The sequence below is a fragment of the Prionailurus viverrinus genome, chromosome C2 (assembly GCF_022837055.1).
Source record: "Prionailurus viverrinus isolate Anna chromosome C2, UM_Priviv_1.0, whole genome shotgun sequence".
NCBI lineage: Eukaryota > Metazoa > Chordata > Mammalia > Carnivora > Felidae > Prionailurus > Prionailurus viverrinus.
Genome location: NC_062569.1, coordinates 1,931,809 through 1,956,327, shown reverse-complemented (window position 1 = coordinate 1,956,327; position 24,519 = coordinate 1,931,809). Strand labels below are relative to the sequence as shown.

The following is a 24,519-nucleotide window of genomic DNA, read 5'->3' as shown; positions in this document are numbered from 1 at the left end:
TCCCACCAGAAGTGTGTGGTACTTCCAGTCCCTCCCCCACCTTGTCAACATTTGGTAGGTCAGTCTTTTTAATTTTAGCCTTTCTGATAGATAGATATGTGTAGTGGTATTTCATGGTGGTTTTAATTTGTATTTCTAATGATTAATGTTGTTGAGCATCTTTTTTTAAAGTTTATTTCTTTATTTTGACAGAGAGAGAGCACGAGCAGGGGAGGGACAAAGAAGGAGAGAGAGAAAGAGGGAGAGAGAAAGCCCATGTGAGAGTGAGAGAAGGGCAGAAGGAGAGAGAGAGTCCCAAGCAGGCTCCACACTGTCAGCGTGGAGCCAGACATGGGGCTCAAACTTACGAACTGTGAGATCATGACCTGAGCCAAAATCGAGAGTCAGATACTTAACCGACTGAGCCACCCAGGCACCCCGAGTATTTTTTTATGTACTTTTGCTATCCACATATTTTCTTTTCTTTTTTTGAGAGGTAGTGAGAGTGCATGAGTGGATGAGAGGGGCAGAGGCAGAGAGAGATAATCGTAAGCAGGCTCTACACTCAGCATGGAGCCAGACACAGGGCTCGATCCCATGACCCTGGGATCATGACCTGAACCGAAATCAAGAGTCAGATGCTGAATTGACTGATCCACTCAGGAGCCCCTATCCACGTATTTTCTTTGCTGAAATATCTGTTCAAATGTGGGGTTTTTGCCCTTTTTGTTCATTGGATTGTTTTTTGTCTTACCATTGAATTTTGAGAGTTACACTCTGAATACAAGTCCTTTATCAGATTTGTATTTTGTAAATGTTTTCTTCCAGTCTGTGGTTTATCCTTGTATTCTCTTAACTGGTTTTTGAAGAGAAGTTTTTCATTTTAATGAAATTCAACTTACCAATTTTTGTCAATGATATAAGAGATCTTTGCCTAACCCAGGGTCATAAAGATTTTCTCCTGTGTTTCTAGAAGTTGGTAGTTTAGATCTAAGATCCATTTTGAGTTGATTTTTGTATATGGTGTGAGGTATAAATTGAAATTCATTTTTTGCATATGACGTTTGGTTATTCTAACACCGTATGTTGAAATGACCACCCTTTCTCCACTTCATTGCCTTGACACCTTTGTTGAAAATCAGTTGTCCAAATAACTGTGGGACTATTGTTATACTCTCTATATTTTCCATTGATCTATTTGTCTGTCTTTATACCAAACCACACTGTCTGGATTAGCTGCAGCTTTATAAGTTTGAAATCAAATAGTGTTTTTCCTCCAACTTAGTTCTTTTCAAAATTGTTTTGCTGTTCTAGATTGCATTTTCATATAAACTATAGAATCAGCTTGTCAATTTCTACAAAATATCTTGCTGGGATCATGATTTAGGATGATGCTGAATTCATAGATCAATTTGGGGAGAACTGACATCTTAACAATGTTGAGTCTCCCAACTCATGAACGTGGTATATCTCTCCGTATAGTTAGGTGTGTTAAAATTTCTTTCAGCATGTTTTACAGTTTTACAGTTGTCATAGGACAATTATACACGTTTTGTCATATTTATCTGTGTTATGAAATGTTATTATAAGTAGTGTTTTTTATTTCAATTTTTGATTCTTCATTGTTAGTAAACAGAAATACTATTGATTTTTGTACATTGATTGTCCTTCAGCCTTAATAGACTCCGTTTTAGTAGCTTTTTGTTTGTTACTTTAGATTTTCTGCATAAACAGGAGTCATGTCACCTATCATCAAAGATAGTTTTTCTTCTTTGTTTCCAATCAGTGCCTTTTCTTATTCTTGCCTTATTGCACTGGCTAGAATATAGTACAGTGTTGAATAGAAATAGTGAAAACAGACATCCTAGCCAGTTCATGACCTTAGGGAGAAGGCATCCAAATATGGTGTTAGTTCTAGATTTTTTTGCTGATGATCATCAAATTGGGGAAATTTTCCTCTATTTCTAGTTGGCTGAGGGTTTTTCTTTTCAATTGTGTGTGGGTGTTAGATTTTGTCAAGTCCTTTTTCTGTGTAAGATTATTGTATGGTTTTACCTGTTTAGTTAGCATGGTGAATTACATTGGCTGATTTTTTTTTTTTTAGTATTTATTTTTAATTTTATTTATTTTTTAAAATTTACATCCAAATTAGTTAGCATATAGTAAAACAATGATTTCAGCAGTAGATTCCTTAATGCCCCTTACCCATTTAGCCCATCCGCCCTCCCACAACCCCTCCAGTAACCCTCTGTTTGTTCTCCATATTTATGTTTTGTCCCCCTCCCTGATTTTATGTTATTTTTGTTTCCCTTCCCTGATATTCATCTGTTTTGTCTCTTAAAGTTATCATATGAGTGAAGTCATATGATTTTTGTCTTTCTCTAATTTCACTTAGCATAATACCCTCCAGTTCCATCCACGTTAGTTGCAAATGGCAAGATTTCATTCTTTTTGGTTGCCGAATAATACTCCATTGTGTGTGTGTGTGTGTGTGTGTGTGTGTGTGTGTGTGTGTGTATACACACCACATTTTCTTTATCCATTCATCTGTTGATGGACATGTGGGCTCTCTCCATACTTTGGCTGTTGTTGATAGTGCTGCTATAAACATGGGTTGATCTTTTAATGTTAAACCAACCTTACATCCCTTGGACAAACAACAATGTGAGTCATCATGTATTATATTATTTACATATTGGTGTATTCTATTTGCTAAAATTTTGTTAACTTTGTTTGCATCTGTGTTCATGAGGGATATGGTTCTTTGGTTTTCTTTTCTTGGGATATTTTTGTGATTTGGGTATCAAGTAATACTGGCCTCATAGAATGAATTGAGAAGTGTTCCCTCCTCTTCAGGATTTTGGAAGAATTTATGTAGAATTTTATTATTTTTTCCTTAAATGTATGGTAGAATTCACCACTGAGGCCATCTGGGCCTGCATGTTTCTTTTTCAGGTTTTTAACTACAAATTCTTTTTATTTAGTATATGTAGAACTCTTCATGTTTTCTATTCCTTCTTGAGCAACCTTTGGTATAATTTTATCTTTCAAAGATTTTGTCTATTTAATCCAAGTTGTTAAATTTATGGTCATAAAGTTGTTTATAATACCGTCTTGTTATCATTTTATTTTTATTTTTTTAAGCAAACCCTACCCCTAACATAGGGCTCAAACTCACAACACTGAGATCAAAAGTCACATGCTCTACTGATTGAGCCAGCCAGGCACCCCCACCTTCTGATTATCATTTTACTATTTGTAAAATCTGCAGTGATACCTCCTCTCTTTATTCCTGATGTTGGTTAATTTTTTTTTTTTTTTTTTTTACTATATGGAAGTAGTTGCGATATCGAATCAAAGGCACAGTGACCGTACATTGCCTATTTCAATTTACATATTCCTTGGCTTTTTTATTGACATTAATAGCGTATTTTAAAGTGAAGATGTGTCGGTTTCTCTGATACATGTTTTCCCTTTTGTGTTTTTCCCCCCTGATCATTCTGGCTACAGGTTTATTAAGTTTAATGATATTCTCAAAAAACCACCTTTGGGTTTTTAAAATTTTTTTCATTGTTTTCCTTTTTGCTGCCTCATTGATATACATTCTGATCTTTTATTCTTTTCTTTTGTTTACTTTGGGTTCATTTGATCTTCTTTTTTCTGGTTTCTTAACATGAAAGCTTAAGTCAACCCTATTTCCCTTTACTAGAATGGAAAGTTAGTGCTATAAATTTCTCCCAAAGTACTGATTTAATAGCATTTCACAAGTTTGAATTCTTTGTTTGCATTTTCATTCCATTAAAACTGTATTCTGTTTCTCTTTTGATTTCTCCTTTGACCATGGGTTATTGAGAAGTGTATTAATTAGTTTCTAAATATTTGGGCGTTTCCAAATTTTTATATTGATTACTAATTTAACTCAATTGTGATCTGTGAATATACTTTATATGACTTGAATCCTTTTAATTTTATTAAAACTTGTTTTGTAGCCAAGAATATGGTCTGTCTTGGTAAATGTTCATATGAACTTGAACTGCTGTGGGGTGGAGTGTTCTATAAATATCAATTAGATCAAGTTGATTGAGAGTGATGGTCAAGTGTTTTATATCTTTACTGATTTGCTGACTTCTTATTTGATCGACAGTTACATTAAAATCTCTGCCTATAATTTTGTGTTTGTTTCTCTTTGCAGTTCTGTCACTTTATTTCTTCATGTATTTTGAAGATCTGTTATTAGGTATATAAACATTTAGGGTGCTGTGCCTTTATGATGGATTGACCATGTATCATTATCACATAGCCTTCTTTTATTTCTGGGAGTATTCTTTGCTGTGAGGTCTACGTCATCTGATATCATATAGACACTCCAGATTTCTTTGATTAGTGTTGGCATGGCATATGTTTTTCTATTCTTTTACTTTTCACTGATTTGTATCTTTATATTTAAAGTTAGTTTCTCGTAAGCAATGTATGGTTGGATGTTGCTTTTTTGATCCATTATTACAATCTCTGCTTTTTAGTTTGGGTAATTAGATTATTTAAACTTAAAGTGATAATTGATATGATATGGTCAGTTTTATATCTACTCTCTTGCTATTTGTTTTCTATTTGTCCCATACACTTTTTTCTTTCCCTTTCGTCTTTGTCTGCCTTTTTCTGGATTAAGAATTTGTTATGGTTCCATTTTTTATCCTTTTTTGGATTAGAGCTGTAATGTGTTATATTGTAATTTGATTGTTGTTTTGGAGTTTATAACGTGCATCTTGGACTTATTATAATGTAGCCTCAAATTATATTACATATCAATTCCAGTTTTACTCACTCAGCCTTTATGCCATTATTGCTACACATTTTCAATCTACATATAATATAAATTCCACACTAGATTGTTAGTAGTTTTTAATAGTCAATTATTTTTTAAGAGATTTAAATACATAAAAAATTGACTTTATATACCCAAGTAGTTACTGTTTCCAGTTCTTCATTCCTTTGTGCAGATACAAATTGTCATCTAGTGTCACTCTTTTTTCTACCTAAAGACTGTTCTTTAACATTTCTTGTACCGCAGATCTGATTAATTCTTTCAGCTCTTTTTTTTCCTTCTTCTTCTAGTTTTGAAAGAGAGAAAGAGCACGAGTTGAATAGGGGCAGAGAGAAGGGGAGACACAGAATCTGAAGCAGGCTCCCCACTGTCAGCAAAGAGCCTGAAGCAGGGCTCGAACTCACAGACTTTGAGATCGTGACCTGAGCCCAAGTCAGAGGTTTGACTGACTGAGCCACCAGGTGCCCCTCTTTCAGCTCTTCTGTGTCTAAAAAAACTTATTTTTCCTTCACTTTGAAAAATATTTTTGCTCAGCATAGAATTTTGTTGACAGTTTTTTTTTGTTTTGTTTTCAGTATTTTAAAGATGCTGTTCCTCTGTTTTCTTGCTCTTTTCTTACCTGTGAGAAATCTTCCGTCACCCGTATTTTTCTTTCTCTCTACATAATGTGTCTTTTTCTCCGGTTGCTTTAAGATTACTCTGTCACTGCTTTTGACCAATTTGGTTATGATATGCCCTGATGTATTTTTCTTCGTATTTCTTGTACTTCGAATTCTTCGAGTTTCTTGGATCTGTAGGTTTATAGTTTTCATAAATTTTGGAAAAATTTTGGCCAATACTTCTTCAGATATCCACTACCCCCCCTCCCTAATCTCCTATTCCTTGGGGACTCCCAGTCACATGTATATTTGGTTGCTTGAAGCTGTCCCACAACTCATTCGTGTTCTGTTCTTTTTATTTTTTCTTGTTTTCTTTCCATGTTTCATTTTGGATGGTTTCTATTGCTATGTCTTCAAGATCACCAATATTTTCTTCCACAATGTCTCATCTGCTGTTAATCCCATCCAGGAAATTTTTTATCTCAGCCATTGTCTGAAAGTTTAATTTGGGTCTTTAAAAATATCTCTGTTGTCTCTACATGGCATATTTAATAAACATAACTCGTTTAATCTTTAGGTTGCACCATAGAACTACATTCTACAGAACACAGTTGTAATAACTTTTAATGTCTTTGTCTGCTGTCTCGAATATTTGTGTCAGTTCTGGGTCAGCTTTGATTGAAAATTTGTCCTCATTATGGTTGTGTTTTCCTTCTTCTTTGAATGCATGGCAACTTTTTGTTCAATGCCAGACATTGTGAGTTTTATTTTGGTAGCTGAATATTTTGTATTCCTATAACTGTTCTTGAGTTTTGTTCTGGACACAGTTATTTGGACATAGTTCTCTTCAACCCCTTTTCTTTTTTAAATTTGTTAAGTTGGACTGAAGCAGTGTTTCGTCGAGGGCTAATTGTATACCTGAAGCAATGAGTTCTCAGTGCTCTACCCAGTGTCCCACAGATTAAGATGATTTGCATTGTTGGCTTGTGGGAATGGGCACTTTCCTGACTCCGGGTAGGCTCTGGCTGTTGTTCCCTTTAACGGTTTTTAAGGATTATTTCTCTGGCTTTGGGTAGTTTCCACATACGCATGCTCTCATTAGTACTCTACTGAGTTCTTGAGGGGAACCCTCTAAAGTTCTCTCTGCTCTAATACTCTTCTCTGATCATTCTAATCACCTTGGTCAGACTTTGGGCTCCATATCTTCAACTTCGGCATTCCACCAGGCTCTAGCTCACTTCCATAGCACCCTACCAGGGCAGAAGGAGCAGATAAGAGTGACATGTGGTTTGAGGCCAGGTTTGGGAGACATTTGGCTACTGTATGCAAGAATCAGGACTCACCCCTAAAGATACATTGAAGCTGTATCTCAGGAAAATGCAGATGAGTGGAGCCAGTCCAAGCTGATATGTTAAAGAGTAAGTGGAGAGGAAGAGATATTTAATTTTCCACTTCTGGCCTTGCTACCAACCCACAAATTATTGAGGAAGTTGCCTTTTGTGATTGAGTATCTGCACCAGTAGCTGGATGGTTCTTCATACTGATCAACCACTGATCTATCAATGGCCAAAGATGGTTTCTCCAGGAAGGCTCTTAAATAACCAAATGACAGCGTGGCACAATACAAGAAAGATTCAACCCCCTTGCTTCGAACTGATTTTTCAGTAACAAGGAGCCAGGCCTCCACCCTCAGATATCAACCCACCAAGGTGTGGGTTGAAGGAGAATTATGACCGATGCATAGTCAGTCTTAGGCTTTGCTTCTCAACGTGTAGTTCCAGAGCAGCTGCACTGGCATCACTTGGGAATTTTGTAGAAATGCAGACAGGAAGGAAGGAAGGAAAAGGAAGAAAAGGAAGAAAGAAGGGAAGGAAGGAAAAGAAGGAAGTAAAGGAAGGGAGGGAGGGAGGGAGGAAGGGAGGGAGGGAGGGAGGAAGGGAGAGAGAAAGAAAAGGAAGGGAAGGAAGGAAGGAGAGGAAAGAAAGAAGGAAAAAAGAAGAAAAGAAGGAAGGAAAGGAAATAAAAAAGAGAAAGAGAAAGAAAGAAAAGGTAGAAGGGAAGGAAGGAAAAGAAGGAAAAGAAAGAAAGAAAGAAAGAAAGAAAGAAAGAAAGACAAACACAGACCGTTAAGCAGTTTGCTTAGCAGTACCGTTAGAATCTGCACTGTGGGAAGAACCCTAGCTGTTTCATGTGCACATTAAAGTTTGCGGAGCACCGTTACCTAAAGTCAGCCATAATATATTGTACTCTTAAAATTTGTGGAGAGTAAGTCTCATGTTAAATGCTCTTTGCACAGTAAAACAAAATTTTTAGCTTGAGGAGCACTGTTCTAAATGTGAATGGTGACCCGCGCCCTCTAGTGGCTGTCCAGGGAGTTTTTAAATGTTTTCTCTTTTTAGGACCTTTGCACAGAACTGCCGCAACATTGAACATTTAAACCTCAATGGTTGCACCAAAATCACTGACAGGTAAGTAACAAGAGTTAGTTCGGTGGCTAATTGACCATGCTGAGAGTGAGGGGAGAGAAACATGGTTGAAAATATCTTTAGTGTGTCTGCTCTTTTCCAGCACGTGTTATAGCCTTAGCAGATTCTGTTCCAAGCTGAAACATCTGGATCTGACTTCCTGTGTGTCTATTACAAACAGCTCCTTGAAAGGGATCAGGTAAGAGTGCCCGCTGCCTGGAGAAACACCCTAACCTACAAGCATCCTGGTGTGTCTAAAACCTTTCCATCTATCTTTTTTTTTTTTTTTAATTTTTTAAATGTTTATTTTTGAGAGAGAGAGAGAGACGGTGCTAGTTGGGAGGGGCAGAGGGAGAGAGGGAGACACAGAATCCGAAGCAGGCTCCAGGCCCCGAGCCGTCAGCACAGAGCCTGACGCGGGGCTCGAACTCACCGACCACGAGATCATGACCTGAGCCGAAGTCGGACGCTCAACCGACTAAGCCCCCGGGGCACCCTGTCTGAAACCTAGCGGTCCCATTGGAACAAGAAATAGGAGACTCGGGTCACAGCGATTTTCTCTCCCCGAGTGGCTTGTGATTTACTGAGTTCACGCTCGGTAATAAGCTCTCCGCGGGACGGGTTGCCCACGCGTCACGTCGCCTCTTGTTCCCCCAGTGAGGGCTGCCGAAACCTGGAATACCTGAACCTGTCGTGGTGTGACCAGATCACGAAGGACGGCATCGAGGCGCTGGTGCGAGGTTGTCGCGGCCTGAAAGCCCTGCTCCTGAGGGGCTGCACGCAGGTACCGAGGGGCCGGCGACACACGGCGTGGGCCCCTCACCGGAGAGCTGCTGCTGGTCCCTCCTGGTTCTCCGCTGCGCCCGCAGCCGGTTCCCTCCTCTTCTGTTTTCTGTGTCCGCTCAGTTAGAAGACGAAGCCCTGAAGCACATTCAGAATTACTGCCACGAGCTCGTGAGCCTCAACCTACAGTCCTGCTCAGTAAGTGACGCGCTTCCCTGGGGGCGCCCTCCCCCGGGGTCCATTGCGGGCCCCGCCTCTAGGCACCCAGGCAGGGGGGTGGGGGGTCAGCACACCCTCGTTCCCAGTCTGTGTCCTCGCGCGATCTGTCGCTTTGCCACAAGATGAAAGAATGACAGTCGAAGCGAAATGGCCCATCCAGAGCCGCTGACGTTTCCCCTATAACTGGGGTCTTGGTCTGTTGTAAGATACCAGGAATTCCGTGAACCGTCACGAACCTGAAGGAATCCCTGGTAAGGTCTCAGTGTTTTGTTTTGTTCTCTTAACTTCCAAAATGGGGAGGATGACGGTCGTCCCATCTCAGTGGATGAAATGAAATGACAGATGTGACAGTGCGTTGAAAGATAAAGGATAAATGCGAGATCAAGGTGTCACTTCCGTCATAGCGTTAGCGTGCGAAACGCTCCTGTTGCTTCCTCACTGCCATTGTCACTGTTGACCCTTGAAGAGGCCGCGTGCTGCGTCCTGCGGGCGCCTCAAGGGGAGCATAAGTTTTGAGAAGAGTAAGAGAAATTGGTTGCGCGCACTACTTAGTGAACGAATCATAGGAGTCTTTGGAATCCTTGATGGTGGCAGATACAAGAGAAACCGCCTTCCGGACAAATAACGACCTGACGGGCGCCGTTCAGTGTTCAGACCCTGAATTGTGTTAGGAGAGCACTGACAGGTGACTTCACGTGCAATGTCAGCGTGCGAGCAACTTGTCAATCTTTAGTGACTTCCTGCATTTACCATTTTCTAAAACATTTGAGGGCATGTTATAAACATACACACATATGATTTAGACGGTAGATATTTAAAGCATTAATCTGTAGAAATTCAACCAAAAATTGTTCTGTCAGTTAACCGGGCAATTCCTACGAGCTCTTTAATGTGATTTTTAACACGAGTTTATGAACTTTTCCTGAAAAAAACAAAATCAAATCAATGCCGGGGAGGAAAGCGGAATTTTAAAGTTTCAGTCCCTGTTAGTAGCACTCAGGTATGTTGAAGCTGTGCGGAGGTGACAGACACAGGTCCACCCTGTGCATCACCTTGTTTTATGTATGTATGTATGTATTTATTATTTATTTTTTTAAAGCATGTTCTTCATTTTTTTAATGTTTATTTATTTTTGACAGAGAGAGACAGAGACAGAGCATGAGCGGGGGAGAGGCAGAGAGAGAGAGGGAGACACAGAACCTGAAACGGGCTCCGGGCTCCGAGCCGTCAGCACGGAGCCCGACGCGGGGCGCGAACCCACGGACCGCGAGGTCACGACCCGAGCCGAGCCGAAGTCGGCCGCCCCACCGACTGAGCCCCCCCCCCCCCGGGGCGCCCCTCACCTTGTTCCTCTTAAATCGTTAGGGTGGAATGCTAGTAACTGGCAGCCCAGACCCGCCGGCCGGCACCAGATCGCGTTTCTCTGCCCTCCTTCCGGTGTCGCCGGTGCCTGCTGACGCCCCTTCCTGTTCTGGTTTTCCGCAGCGCGTGACGGATGAAGGAGTCGTGCAGATTTGCCGCGGCTGCCATCGGCTGCAGGCCCTGTGCCTCTCCGGCTGCAGCCACCTCACGGACGCCTCCCTCACGGCCCTGGCTCTCAACTGCCCGCGACTCCAGTGAGTGCGCCGCGCTTTGGCTTCACGGCTCGGAGCCCGCGGCCGGAGCCCCCCCCCCCCACCCGCAGGAAGGGAGAGGCTCGCACTAGCGGGTGCAGTGGGTGGGGACGGAGGAGGTGGTGGCCGGTGGGCGGCGGCTTTCGTCACTCGGGTTGGGGCGGGACGGAGCGTAACCCAGTTCGCCGCCCCGGAGTCTGAACTGCAACTTCTTGACGGACTTCACCCGTGTGCCCGCCTGGTTTGCCCCATCCTGTCCCGGCCGCTGACGTCAGAGTGCCCTGACGGTGTCACCACGATAGCCTCACATCCAGACGTTACCAGATTCTCCCCCAAACCGGTCACTAAATGGACAGAAGTGGGGGGAGATCACAGTCGCTTTATCTGTCATCTTCCCTAGCAGAAGGAGGTCTCGTTTTAACAAAAACGATTGGTTTTCTGATCCTCCAGAAGTACTGTGAATCTTAAAACTTTCTCTTTTTCAACGTTTATTTATTTTTGGGATAGAGAGAGACAGAGCATGAACGGGGGAGGGGCAGAGAGAGAGGGAGACACAGAATCGGAAACAGGCTCCAGGCTCCGAGCCATCAGCCCAGAGCCCGACGCGGGGCTCGAACTCACGGACCGCGAGATCGTGACCTGAGCCGGAGTCAGCCGCTTAACCGACTGAGCCACCCAGGCGCCCCGAATCTTAAAACTTTAATAATGGCAGCAAAATGCTAACGCTAACGTCAGTTGAACTCACGTATCGTTATCACATTCGATCCTCCCCACATCTCTAGGAGACATGCACTGCTATTCCCGCTTGTTTGGCGGAGGAGAAACCAGGGCTCCAGGAAAATCACATAATATACTGAGCCACGTGATGAGTAGGACGTAAAAGTAGAGTTTGAACTTGAAACTTTGACCTCAGAACCGGCCATCTTAACCCCTGTGCAAGAGGCGGGGGGGAAAAAAAAGATACTTCTTTCCTTGTTTACTTGTCGGTGAAACTGATCCATTTCCCCTGTTTCGGCCAGTTTCCCATCTTCTAAGGACTGTCTGTTGTCTTTTCATTAGGGATGATTCTGGGGAATTTTGATATTTTTGAATAGGGGAAGGAATGTGGATGATCAAAACTTGTCAGAAGGTGGTCAGAATTACTGCTATAAGGGAGTATTTAGCTTCAGAGTGTTATTTATCCCCCTGTCCCTGTTAAGCATGGGCATTGAGAATTAACTCATGTTTTTTCACTGGCTGCAAATTTTTAAAATTGCCTTTACAGTAACTGGGAATTTCATTAAATTCAGTCTATATCAAGACGATTTTGTTCAGTAAAAGTTGATTTGAATTGTGTTTAAAAGTCAACAAATATTAGATGGGGGCGCCTGGGGGGCTTAGTTGGTTAGGTGTCTGACTCTTAATCTTGGCTTAGGTCTTGATCTCAGGGTTGTGAGTTTGAGTCCTGCGTTGGGCTCGAGCCTACTTACAAAACATTCAACAAATATTGGAATAATGCTTAAAAACAACAGCAGCAACAATGTCCTGGTTTTGTGGAAAGATTGTTGGGTTCGCTCCGAAGTTTGGGCTGGAACTTTGGGCCGTAGAGCAGGCCACGTGTCTCCTTAAGCCTCCTTCCCCTCATCTGGGCAGGGGACAGCAGTCCTCAGGACTGTTCCAGAAGCGGAGGTGTGTCAGCAGAAGAAAGTCAAGAGTGTGCATCATAAAGTTTGTTTTCTCTTGTTAACCAGTCACTACCTTTTCCTCCCGTGCGCTTCGCATCCCAGGATTTTGGAGGCTGCTCGGTGTTCCCATTTGACTGATGCAGGCTTTACACTTCTAGCTCGGGTAAGGCAGAGCTTTCAAAAAACAAAACCCAACTGTAATTCACCGCCCTCACTTCCAAAGGACTCGCGGTGGTTTTGGAGTGTGCAAAGTGCGTGTCCCGTCACAGAGTTGACCAAGTGGTGTTCTTGGTATTCTACCAAGTAGAATGGCGGGCACAGGGTGCATTTCCCCATTGTCCCAGAAAGCTCAGGTGGCCCCGCAGGAGGTCCTGGAGCAGTCTGGACCTCACTGTCACCTGGTCAGGTGGGACCACAACGAGAACGTCCTCCCTGTGGTACGTGCCCTTCCCCCCGCGCACCCTGACCCAGCCTCTTGGTGCCTCCTCCAGGTGGGCTGTGCCCCGCCTATTCCCTTTTCCGCCTCACCTGGCAGACGTGACCATCATGGAGGTCCCCTCTGGCCTGCTGCCGGGAACCCGTGACCTTGTGGGGATGGTGATACGCTCCCTTCCTCCTCCCCTAACCTTCACCTGTCCACACTGTGCCCAAGCACCACGCCCCATGCCTTCCCAGAGCCTCTTCTGTGGCTAAAATGTACAGGATGATATCCATGAACCGCTAGGAAGGTGGAGGCCACTACCTTTCGGGGTGAGAGAAGGAGGCGCAGCCCAGGGCAGCCGCATTCCCGTTTAAGTGAGTGTGATTCAGAAGGCACTGCTCACAAGTGCTGGCTCGCTGGGTCAGCTTAGGGACAGGGCACGCCCCTTCCTGGAGGAGAGTAAGGGAGGCGGGGCCAGTACACGCACACACACGCACACACGCTCACACACACGCCACCAGTGCTGCCCTGACCACTGACCACATGGTGGGGGTGGTTTTATTGGCTTTTTCAGAATTGCCACGATCTGGAGAAGATGGATCTTGAAGAATGCGTCCTGGTGAGTAGACTCGACAAGCCCTGCTAGCGCTGGCCCCTCAGTCCCGACGGCGGGCCTCAGCCGCTCCCCCACACCCCACCTGGCTGTTGTGTGCACCCGCCTGCCGCCGTGTGCGTCTCGGGGCCTGGGAACCCACGAGGGCCTGACAGCGGGCTGCATGGACTTTGGGCTCCTCTCAGCCATCCCGGCTACAGCTGAGACGTTCAGCTCCATCGTTTGCAGACCTCGAAATATACGCGTCTTGCCCAGAGCCGAAGGGAGACTTGAGCTTGCGTGTCCAGTGATGGGGTGACTCTACAGAGGAGAATCCTGGGGGACCCTCTTTACCTACTTCCTGTGTGTCCCCTGTCCCTGGGCCCTCGTGGGGCCCAAGGGGAGAGCCCAAAGAGCAGCTTAGTGACCATACGAGCGGGCAGGTCTGAGGTGGCCTGCAGTGAGAAAAGCCCCCAGCCCGGGTGTGCTGGCGATGAGCTTTCAGTTCCATTTTGCACCTTCGATCCTCGTGCTCAGGAGAAGCCCAAATCAGGTGCTAGGTTCTGGCGTAGAAGCCACACTGACACAGCGTGTTTGTCTGCAGATAACCGACAGCACTCTCATCCAGCTCTCCGTCCACTGTCCCAAGCTGCAAGCCCTGGTGAGTTCGGGATTTTCGTGACATTATGCGCCGCTTGGGGGCGAAAGAGCTCTCCCCTGGCACCGAGAGTCTCTCTGGTTTCCCTTTCTGTAAAGGCGCCATCAGTCTTGGTTTCAAAGATCTGTTAGTTGGGCTAACTTGGGAGGCAGGGTATCTAAATGTTCCTGCTTTCGTTTTACGATGCAAACCTAGTCTAGAGACCCGCGTCCTTACCCCTCCGTTCACAGTCATCGTCTCAGGGACGGTGAACTTGGCGTGTTTCGATGATAGATCTAGACAAGAGATTGAGGCCATCCTTGTGTCATACGTGCATTCCATACCTGCTCGCATATATCTACAGGGGGACGGGCATGAAAATACCTCGCAGGATCCTAAATGAGCCGTGAAAAGCGTCACCGAGACTCTTGGCCATGCGGACCTCTCGTGCACATTTCACGAGCGGCCGTTAGACGGCGAGCGAGCCCGGACAAGGAAGGCATCCTTGCGTTCCCGTGGGCGAGCCCGTGTAAGCTGTGCTGTGCCCCTGGACACACTGCCTCGTTTTAATCCCCCCACAGCCCTGGGTGGAGGCACTCTGGACGTCCCCTTTTTAGCGGTGAGGACCCTGCGGCTCAGAGCAGCTAAGAAACTTGCCCGAAGTCGCACGACTGCTCAGAGGCCCCAGATCTCTTGGCCTCCACGGAGTCTGGTCTTTCTCCTCCCCCTGAGGCACACCACAGGTTTTTCTTAAGCTACAGAAACTATGGTCTTTGAAACTTGCTCTCTCAGGGGCTAGAACTTTTTTTTTTTTTTTTCAACGTTTATTTATTTTTTGGGACAGAGAGAGACAGAGCATGAACGGGGGGGGGGGGGGCAGAGAGAGAGGGAGACACAGAATCGGAAACAGGCTCCAGGCTCCAAGCCATCAGCCCAGAGCCCGACGCGGGGCTCGAACTCACGGACCGCGAGATCGCGACCTGGCTGAAGTCGGACGCTTAACCGACTGCGCCACCCAGGCGCCCCGGGGGCTAGAACTTTTTATAACGTCATTCAAACTCCTTTGGCCTTGAGTTATCGTCCCCACCAGTTTTCCTTATGGTCACATTTCCTCTGGATACTTTTCCCTCCAGGTACAAGTCCAGCTGGACGTGGACAGCTCTGGTACTTTCTTTTTTGTGAAGGGTCTGGAGTCAGATTGTATCCAAACCCTCTAAATTGTCTCCCTCCCTACATGTCTGCATATGGAATGCAGATAATTTTGTAGTGCTGCCTTTACTCCCAAATTAGTTCAGATCCAGTTTTATAATTGACTTGACCCTCTCTACTCCTATCCCCCTTGACCCCCAGGCTCTCAGAGATGGGAAATTCAGGAGCCCTGTGCTTTATTTCCCACTTCAGCCCCTCCTCTTGGCTGCTCAGCGTTCTTGCTGCCGTGCCCTGAGGTACCCTGCACTCAGACTCCCAGGCCTTCATCAGCATCCACCAGAAATCTCAGATCAGGGTGGAGGGGTCCAAGTGGAGGCCCACCCGGCACAGCAAACCTCCTACTAGCTCTGTGCCTCCCGAGGAGTGTGGGGCCCGCTGGCGACAGAGTGGGTCCGTCTGACAGATGTCAGGTGTTCTCCCAGCAGGGACACTGGCGACTGAAAGTCTTCTCCATCTTGTCCCTATACTTCCACAAGCTCCTTCTGGAAATGGGACTTAGAATGAAAGATGAGCTATAATAAGGCCAAAAGTCCAAGAGCCCCAAATAAAAACTAAGAAGGATTATTAGCAGAAAAGCAGGGAAACAGTGGCAGTTGCAGTCCAAGCTTAGCGTCGATAATGCGTAATCGCCGGGACAGAACAAGGAACGATCTGGATTACGTCTGTTGCACGTTCACCCCATTCAGCCTACGAACTCCTGCTGGCCACCACGTGCCAGGCTCTATTCTAGGCCCCAGAGAATAAAAGACGGGTCATCAGGGGGCACCTGGTGGCTCAGTCGGTTGAGCGTCTGACTCGACTTCAGCTCAGGTTGTGATCTCGTGGTTTGCGAGTTCCTGCTTGGCATTCTCTCTCTCCCTCGCTCTGCCCCTCCTCCACTCGCACGCTCTCAAAATGAATAAACTTAAGAGAAATCATGAAACTTTTTCAAAAATGAAAAAAAATTCACCAGGAGAGGCCAACTTGATGCTCACTCTGAAACTCCGGAGAGGTGGCCTGGATCCTCGTTTTGGGGATACCGTGCCCCGGGAGCGCTAGGCACTGTGACGGGGGCAGCCCTCAGGTGAGAGCGCGGGCCTGGGGAGAAATGCGCGTCTCCCGTGCGGACGGCGCCCGTGTGCAGCGCCCGTGCCCGCAGTGCACCCGGAGGTTAGAGGCCGGCAGGCCGTGAGTGTGCCCAGTGGCTCCTGCCCACCCCTTCCCCGCAGGCCTCATGCTGAGCCAGGCGGCCACCGAGAGCAGCCCCGTGCCGGCCAGCGGGCGGCCCGCCTTATTGAGGGAGCTTCAGACGGTGCTGTCTCTCGACAGAGCTGGGGACGGGCCCCTCTGGGGTCCCCCTCGGGGACCGCGACCCCAGCCTGCAGAGATCAGAGGAGGCAGTTACTACTGGGGGGGAAGGCTCCACAGACTCAGAATTTTGGAAAACGGCTTTTGTGTCTTACTGTAAAGATCTGCGAGCAGGAGGAGGGAAGTGACCGCCGGTCCAAAGCCAGGTGACCATCACGTCTCAGCTCCCAACATTTCAGTTTCCGAGGCCGTCCTTAGACGCGCCCTACTTTTAACTTGTAGGCTTAGGCCGTGTCGCCGGTAGGTTCTGTTGATTTTCAAACTTGCTTTGTTTCCTGCTTTCGTTTTCAATGCCAGAGCCAGTCCGGAGGGACTTTTGAAAATCTTATTATGCAACTCATTTGTCCCAGAGGCTATCCAAGAAGAATTTTAGCAGTTTATTATATACACATTAAAAAAATTTTTTTTTAACATTTATTTGTTATTGAGAGAGCATGAGCAGGGGAGGGGCAGAGAGAGGGAGACACAGAATCCGACGCAGGCTCCAGGCTCTGAGCCGTCAGCACAGAGCCCGACGTGGGGCTCGAACCCACAAGCCACGAGATCGTGACCTCAGCTGAAGTCGGACGCTTAACCGACTGAGCCCCCCAGGCGCCCCAGGCAGTTTATTATATTAAAGAGTAAGGAATATACCCTAAAAGCAAAAGCCCCATTCCTGTCTTCATTGCTGTAGAGCTTTATCTTTCATCCAGATTGGTCAGAGCTCAGGGATGTTGTGTAGGAAGCCCAGGCCGTCAGGGGCCTGGTCAGTCACCGCCCTTTCAGAATGACAAGCATTTAAGTCACCCAACTGCTAGAAGGCCGCTCCTGGGGATACGAGACAATCTCGTTATCGGAACGCTACTCAACTGCTCTAGAGGAAAAATAGGGACTTGGTACCATTTAGGTGAATATGTTGTCCATTTTAAAGTGAAACATTTAACGCCTTGGAAGATAACAGCGTGAAGCAGACTGTGTGCTGTCGATGTCTCAGTGTCGCAGCTCACAATATGACCAGCATCTCCTGTCTTTCCCAGTCACTCCTGTCACCCACCTGCAACCTGAATCGAACCTAAATGGGTACTTTGAACCCACCATCTTGGGATTGCCAGTCCCCACTCGATGTCCCCTCCCTCTCCCTTAAATCGTCTGGTCAGTTATTAACTCAATCCTTTGATCCTCAAGATTCACCTTCACTTAGCACAGCTGTCGTTCTGTTTAACTCTCAGCTGCTGAGCCCAGGTGTTCTTTTTTAATTTTTTTTAAGTTTACTTATTTGTTTTGAGAGACAGAGACAGCGTGAGTGGGGGAGGGGCAGAGAGAGAAGGAGAAAGAATCCCGAGAAGACCCCACGCTGTAAGCGCAGCGCCCCATGTGGGACTCGAACCCATGGAACCGTGAGACGGACACTTGACTGACTGAGACACCCAGCTGCCCCTGCTGAGCCAGCCTCGAAGCAGGAGCAGGCATAAAGGTCGAGAAGGGCTTACCAGCCATTTGTGTGCTGGAAACAGTACATACTCTTAGCCTGACGGAAGCCATGGCTGGGTTTCAGAGTGAGGGAGGAGAGGACATGAGGCTCAGTGGCAGGCAGGACCAGGGCCTCACGGCTCCTGCTAAGTGGGCAGACCTGTCCCTCTCCAGGGTGTCTGTGAGACCTCCCAGGCTGACGGTGAGAAGCGGAGGTGAGGGCTCGCAGTCCGAAGGCCCGGTGTTCCATGGCATGCCCGAGAGCCAGCTGGCCCATATTTTGCTTCCAAATTAGGGACCCTGGCTTATTCATGCCTTCTGGTTATCTCAGCTAGACTCGGGTCACTCCTGAAACTTTATGAGCAGAGCAACTCCAAGCCCACAGGGGACCCACAAATCCTGTCCCAGCTGCTGGGGCTAAACCCCACTCCCAGTACACAGTATCCCATGGCTGAGACTTTAAGTTTATCCTCACTGAGGTCTTATCCTCCGATGCGGGTGCATACAAATTTATGATGGCTAGCTATATCTTCCTGATGAATTGACATTTTTATCACTATTAAATGTCCTTTATCACTGAAAAAACTCATTGTCTGGAAGTCTACCAATATTAATATGTCTTTTTATGCTTACTTTTTGCCTGGCATCTCATTTTCTTCCAGCTTGTCTATGTTTTTATATATAAAGACTGGCTTGCTTTTATCCAGTTTGAGAAACTCTCTTTTAATCGAAATGTTTAGTCCTTTATATTTAATGTAATATTGATACGGTTGGGTGTTTTTCCCCTTTTGTTTTCTATTCTTTGCCCCTCTTTTCCCACCTTCTTTTTGGGTTAACTAAATATTTAATTGCATTCTGACTTATCTGTTGGCTTTTTAGCCATATCTCTATGCCTTGAATTTTTTTTTTTTTTTTTTTAGTGGTTACACTATTAGCAGTGGGAATTTAGGAGTAGTCTAGGATTGTGATTTGGACATCAATTCCCGGAAGACAGAGACAGGATCTTCCCTCTCTCCTCTACCAATAGCACCTGGCACAAGGCTTAGCCAGGGGAAGCCACTTTCAATCCTCTTTTGGAACAAAGTGAGATATAAATAAGCCAGCCCAAATCTGAGAAACTTTTGTGTCCGTGATAAAGGTGGTCCCTACAACTATGGTGCTCAGGTCCCAAGGATTGCAGCCCTTTTCTGGAGACTGCCAGCAGCTCCCTGGCCATGCTAGAAACCTTCTATGAGAAGCTGATTTTTTGGAGGAAGGAGCAGTCGAGGAGCTCCTGCAATCAGAAATCCTAAACCCCCTACGTTCCCCTTACTCACAGTATCAAGCAACCTTGTCAAGGCAGCCTGGCCAGCGCCTTCAGTTTCACACCACCAAACTCAGAGAGGTGAGGGGGAGGAAAAGCCATTTCTTGTTTCAGTGTTCTTGTTGGAACAGATTTCAGGGCAAGATTCTGGGCCCTGGGGAAGAGGAAAGTGTCTGGATTCCTTAGGTCATGGCCTATCCTAACTTTAACAGACAAGTGGCTTGGATTTTTAATTTTTTTTTATGTTTCCATAAATTTCCATTAAGTCCCTGGCTTTTGGTGGGGAGCACTGCCCAGGATGTGGGACATACACACGCACATACATGCACACATGCACATACACACACTTCTGAGTCCTAGGAGACCCCTAGCAGCCTAGTAGAAGTGGAAGAAAGGGGATGAGAAAAAACAAGTCTGAGTACTATCATATCAGCCTCCTATCTCTGCTGTAAATGAACTTCCTTAGCTTTAAAAATAGCAAGTCCTTCCTTATCAATAATCATTCCAAATGTTTAAAATTTTTTTTTAATGTTTATTTTTGAGAGACAGAGACAGAGCACGAGGTGGGGAGGGGCAGAGAGAGAGGGAGACAGAATCCGAAGCAGGCTCCAGGCTCCGAGCTGCCAGCACAGAGCCTGATGCGGGGCTCGAACTCACGAGCCATGAGATCATGACCTGAGCCAAAGTGAGACGCTTAACTGACTGAGCCACCCAGGTACCCCAATAATCACTCTAAATGTAAGCGGATTAAATTCCTCTACCAGAAGACATAGAGTGGCTAAATGAATAAAAAACCATGACCTAGATACACGACTAGACCTAAAGCAATCTAACTTTACACTTAGAGCTAGAAAGAAGCTGGAAACGAAGAAGCAAACCAAGCCCAAGGTTAGCCAAAGGAAGAAAATAACAAAGATTAAAGCGGATATAAATTTAAAAGGAGAAAATAGAAAAAAATAAATGAAACAGAGTTTCTTGAAAAAATAAAATTGGCAAACTCTCAGCTAGACTATGGAAAAAAAGAGAAAGGCAAGTAAAGTCAGAAACAAGAGAAGAGACATTACAACTTAAGATGTGAATACAAAGAATCATGGAGATAACTGTGAACAGTTATTTGCCAACAAACTGGATAACCTAGAACAAATGAATGAATTCCTAGAAACATATAACCTACTAAAACTAAGTCATGGAGAAATAGAAATCTTTAATCAGAATCATAACCAGTATAGAGATTGAATCAGTCATCAGAAACCACCTAATGAAAAGCCTGGGACCAAGTAACTTCACTGGTGAATTTTACCGAACACTTAAAGAGGAATTAATGCCAGTCCTTCTCAAAAGTTTTCAAAAACTTAAAGAGATAAAAACACCTCTGAACTCATTTTATAGGCAAACATTATTCTGGTACCAAAGCTAAACACACCACGAGAAAAGAAAATAACAGGCCAATATCCCTACTGAATATAGATGGGTACATCCTCAATAAAATACTAGCAAACTGAATCCAGTAGAATAAAGGATAAAATCACAAGATCACTTCAGTAGATGCAGAAAAAGCATTTGTTGAAATTCTATACCTTTTCATTAAGGCTAAAAAGTCTTAGCCAGAGAGGTTAGATTTAAAGAAACAAAACAAAACAAAAAGATAAAAGACATCAACATTGGCAGGGAAGAAGTAAACATATCCCTGTTTGCAGACAACTTAGTATTATATAGAGAAAACCCCCAAAAGACTTCATTTTAAAAACTTAAAGAACTAGTAAATAAATTCAGTAAACTTACAGGATACAAAATCAACATACAAAATTTGGTTGTATTTTGTATACATTAACAAAGAGCTATTTGCAAAAGGGGATTAGGAAAAATAATTCAATTTCCAATAGCGCCAAAAAGAATAACATACTTAAGAGTAAACTAAGGAAGTGCAACACTTACATACTGAAGACTATAAAACATTGATGAAAGAAATGAAACAAATGGAAAGACATCCCATGTTCCCGGGTTGGAGGAGTTAATATTATTAAAGTGTTCCATACTACCCAAAGCGATCTACAGATTCAGTGCAGTGCCTATCAAAATGTCAAAAATATTTTTTACGGAAATAGAGTGATGCTGTAGTTCATCTGGAGCCGCCAAAGCAATCCTGAGAAAGAGCAAAGCTGAAGGCATCACACTTCTGATTTCAAGTTATATATTGAAACTACAGTAACCAAAACAGTATGGTACTGGTATAAATACCAACATGTAGATCAGTGGAACCCAATAGAGAGCCCAGAAATGAATCCATGTGCATACAGTCAACTGATGCTCAACAAGGATGTCAAGAACACACAATGAGAAAAGGATAATCTCTTCAACAAACGGTGTTGGGAAAACTGGATATCCACATGTAACAGAATGAAATTGGACCTGAACTTTATTCATACATAAAAAGAACAACTCAAAAATGAATCAAAGACTTAAATATGAGATCTGAACTGTAAGAATGCTAGAGGAGGGGTGCCTGGCTGGCTCAATCTGTAGAGCATGCAGCTCTTGATCTCAGAGTCACGAGTTTGAGCCCCACTTTGGACATAGAGATTATACACATACATACACAGACCCCTAGAGGAAAAGAGGGGAAAAGCTTTATGACATTGGTCTTGGCAGTGATTTCACAGACATGACACCAAAAGTTCAGGCTGCAAAAACAAAATTACACAAACAGGATTACATCAAACTAAAAAGCTTCTGCAAAAGAAAACAATCAGTAGCGTGAAATGGCAACCTGTAGAACAGGAGAAAATATCGCAAGCCATTTCTCTGCTAAGGGATTCATCTCCAAGTTATAGAAGGAACTACATAACTCAGTAACAAAAAAACTAATAACCTGATTAAAATAGGCCGAGGATTTGGATAGATATTTCTCAAAAAAAGATACACAAATGGCAAGCAGATACATGAATAAATGCTCTTCACTAATCATCAAGAGAATGCAAATAAATATCATACTTGCCAGGATGGCTATTAAAAAAATTTTTTTTAAGTGTTGGCAAGGATGTGGAAGAACCAGAAGCCTTGTGCACTGTTGGTAGGGATACAATATGGTGCAGCCACTGTGGAAGACAAGATGGAGGTTCCTCAAAATTTAAATCCAACTACAATATGATCCTGCAATTCCACTTCTAGGTGTATATGCAAAAGAATTTAAATCAGCACCTTGAAGAGAGATTAGCACTCTCATTTTCATTGTAGCACTATTCACAATAGCTAAGATGGGGAAACAACCTAAAATGTCCATCAACAGATGAATGGATACATAAAATGTGGTATATACATACAATATAATACCATTCACTCCCAAAAAAGAGGGAAATTCTGCACTATTTGACAACATGGATGGACCTTTAGGACATTATGCTAGGTGAAATACACCAGACACAAAGACAAGTACCACACAATTCCATTTATATGCACTGTCTAAAATAGTCTAATTTATAAGATTAAAGACTGGAATGGTGGTTACCAGGGTGTGTGGGGGTTGGAAAATGGGGAGTTATTTATCAACATGCATAAAGTTTTAGCTGAGTAAGATAAATAAGGTCTAGAGATCTGCTGTACAACATTGTACCTCAGTCAACGATACACTTAAAATGTGTTAGGATAGAGTTTATGTGTTTTTAGCACAGTAAAATCTAAAAAGAAAAAAAGACATACTGTGTGATTACACTTACATGAGGGTATCTACAGTAGTCAAATTCATAGAAACAAAGTAGAATGGTGATTGCCAGGGGCTGGAGGAGGGGAGATGAGGAGTGTTTAATGGGTAGAGTTTCAGTTTTGCAAAATGAAAAAGTTCTGAAGATCCATTGCACAATAATGTAGGCATATGTAACACTATTGAACCGTACGCTTTAAAATGTTTCAGTTTTGCAAAATGAAAAAGTTCTGAAGATCCATTGCACAATAATGTAGGCATATGTAACACTATTGAACCGTACGCTTTAAAATGTTTCAGTTTTGCAAAATGAAAAAGTTCTGAAGATCCATTGCACAATAATGTAGGCATATGTAACACTATTGAACCGTACGCTTTAAAATGTTAAAGATGGTAAATTACAAGTTATGTGGTTTTTACCCCAATCAGAATTTTAAGGAAAGAATGGAAATCATGAAAAAAGGGATCTTAGGACATTAAGGAAGAAACAACAGTGGAAAGAACAAGGAAAAATGTGTAAATACAACAGATTTTTTCTAAATTTTCTAAATTTCTAAATTCTGAGGTTTCTAAATTTTATTTGATGAAGCAAAAATTATAACCTTGTCTGCTGTGGTTCTCAGTGCATATAGAGGAAGTAATTAACACAACATATGATAGGGGCACCTGGCTGGCTCAGTCACTAGAGCCTACGACTTTTGATCTCAAATTTGTGAATTTGAACTCCATGTTGGGCTTAGAGTTCACTGACAAAAAAAAAAAAAAAAAGACAACATATTATAAATGAGGAAGGGTGAAAGGACTTTTTAAAAGGGAGGTAAAGTTTCCATATTTTACTCAAGTTGATAAAATCTTGATGCCAATAGGTTGTGATAAGTTATGGTTGCATAACATAATATCTAGAGCAACCACTAAGAAGTCTACAAAAGAGAAACACTCAAACACAGTAGGTAAACCAAAACGGAATTTTAAAAAATGTTTCAGGAACTCATGGTAAGGCAGAGAAATGAAGAGCTGAAAGAATAGGGGAAAAGGGCCAAATATAAGCCCGAGCATATCATTAAACATAAATGGTCTCAATATACCAATTAAAAGGCAGAGAGTGCCAGAGTGGATAAAATAACATGATCCAAGTATAAGCTATAAGAAACTCACTTCAAATGTCACATTATTGGTTGGCTAAAGTAAAAGAAAGGGACAGATATACAAAAGAAACTTTAAACAAAAGAAAACAGGAATGGTTATATTATTGTTGGATACAGTAAACTTCAGAGCAAGGAAAACTACCAGGGAGAGAGAAAGACATGACATAGTGATAAGAAGGTCAGTCCACCAAGATGACAATGCAATCCATAATGTATATGCACTAAACAACAGAATTGCAAATTATGTGAAGCAAAAACTATTAGAAACAGAAAATCCACAATTACAGTTGGACACGTCAGTATTCTCTCAACAATTGATAGTGCAACCAGCCAGAAAATCAACAAGGATATAGAACTCGACACCAGTATGAGAGTGCAAACTGGTGCAGCCACTCTGGAAAACAGTATGAAGGTTCCTCAAAACGTTAAAAATAGAACTACACTATGATCCAGCAATTTTACTGCTAGGTATTTGCCCAGAGGGTACAAAAATACTGATTTGAAGGGATCCATGCACCCCAGTGTTTATAGCAGCATCATCAACAATAGCCAAATTATGGAAAGAGCCCAAATGT

General features: G+C 43.8%; 1 protein-coding gene across 11 annotated transcripts in view; it reads left to right on the top strand.

Moving 5' to 3' along the window:
- Positions 1–24,519, top strand: part of FBXL2 (F-box and leucine rich repeat protein 2) — a 131,363-nt gene that overhangs the window by 69,115 nt on the left and 37,729 nt on the right. For 5 of the 11 annotated variants that reach the window (XR_007155729.1, XR_007155730.1, XR_007155733.1 and 2 more), the window contains exons 6-13: positions 7,800–7,868; positions 7,969–8,064; positions 8,523–8,649; positions 8,772–8,846; positions 10,353–10,483; positions 12,211–12,307; positions 13,140–13,184; positions 13,762–13,818. Coding sequence is in view for 6 of the 11 variants with exons in the window: in XM_047875673.1 (XP_047731629.1) it covers positions 7,800–7,868; positions 7,969–8,064; positions 8,523–8,649; positions 8,772–8,846; positions 10,353–10,483; positions 12,211–12,307; positions 13,140–13,184; positions 13,762–13,818 (697 nt within the window). In the remaining 5 variants the exon portion in view is untranslated. Of the gene's footprint in view, positions 1–7,799; positions 7,869–7,949; positions 8,065–8,522; positions 8,650–8,771; positions 8,847–10,352; positions 10,484–12,210; positions 12,308–12,488; positions 12,940–13,139; positions 13,185–13,761; positions 13,819–14,158; positions 14,279–24,519 lie in introns of those variants that run through there. The other 6 variants (XR_007155732.1, XM_047875677.1, XR_007155731.1 and 3 more) reach the window with 6 other exon arrangements.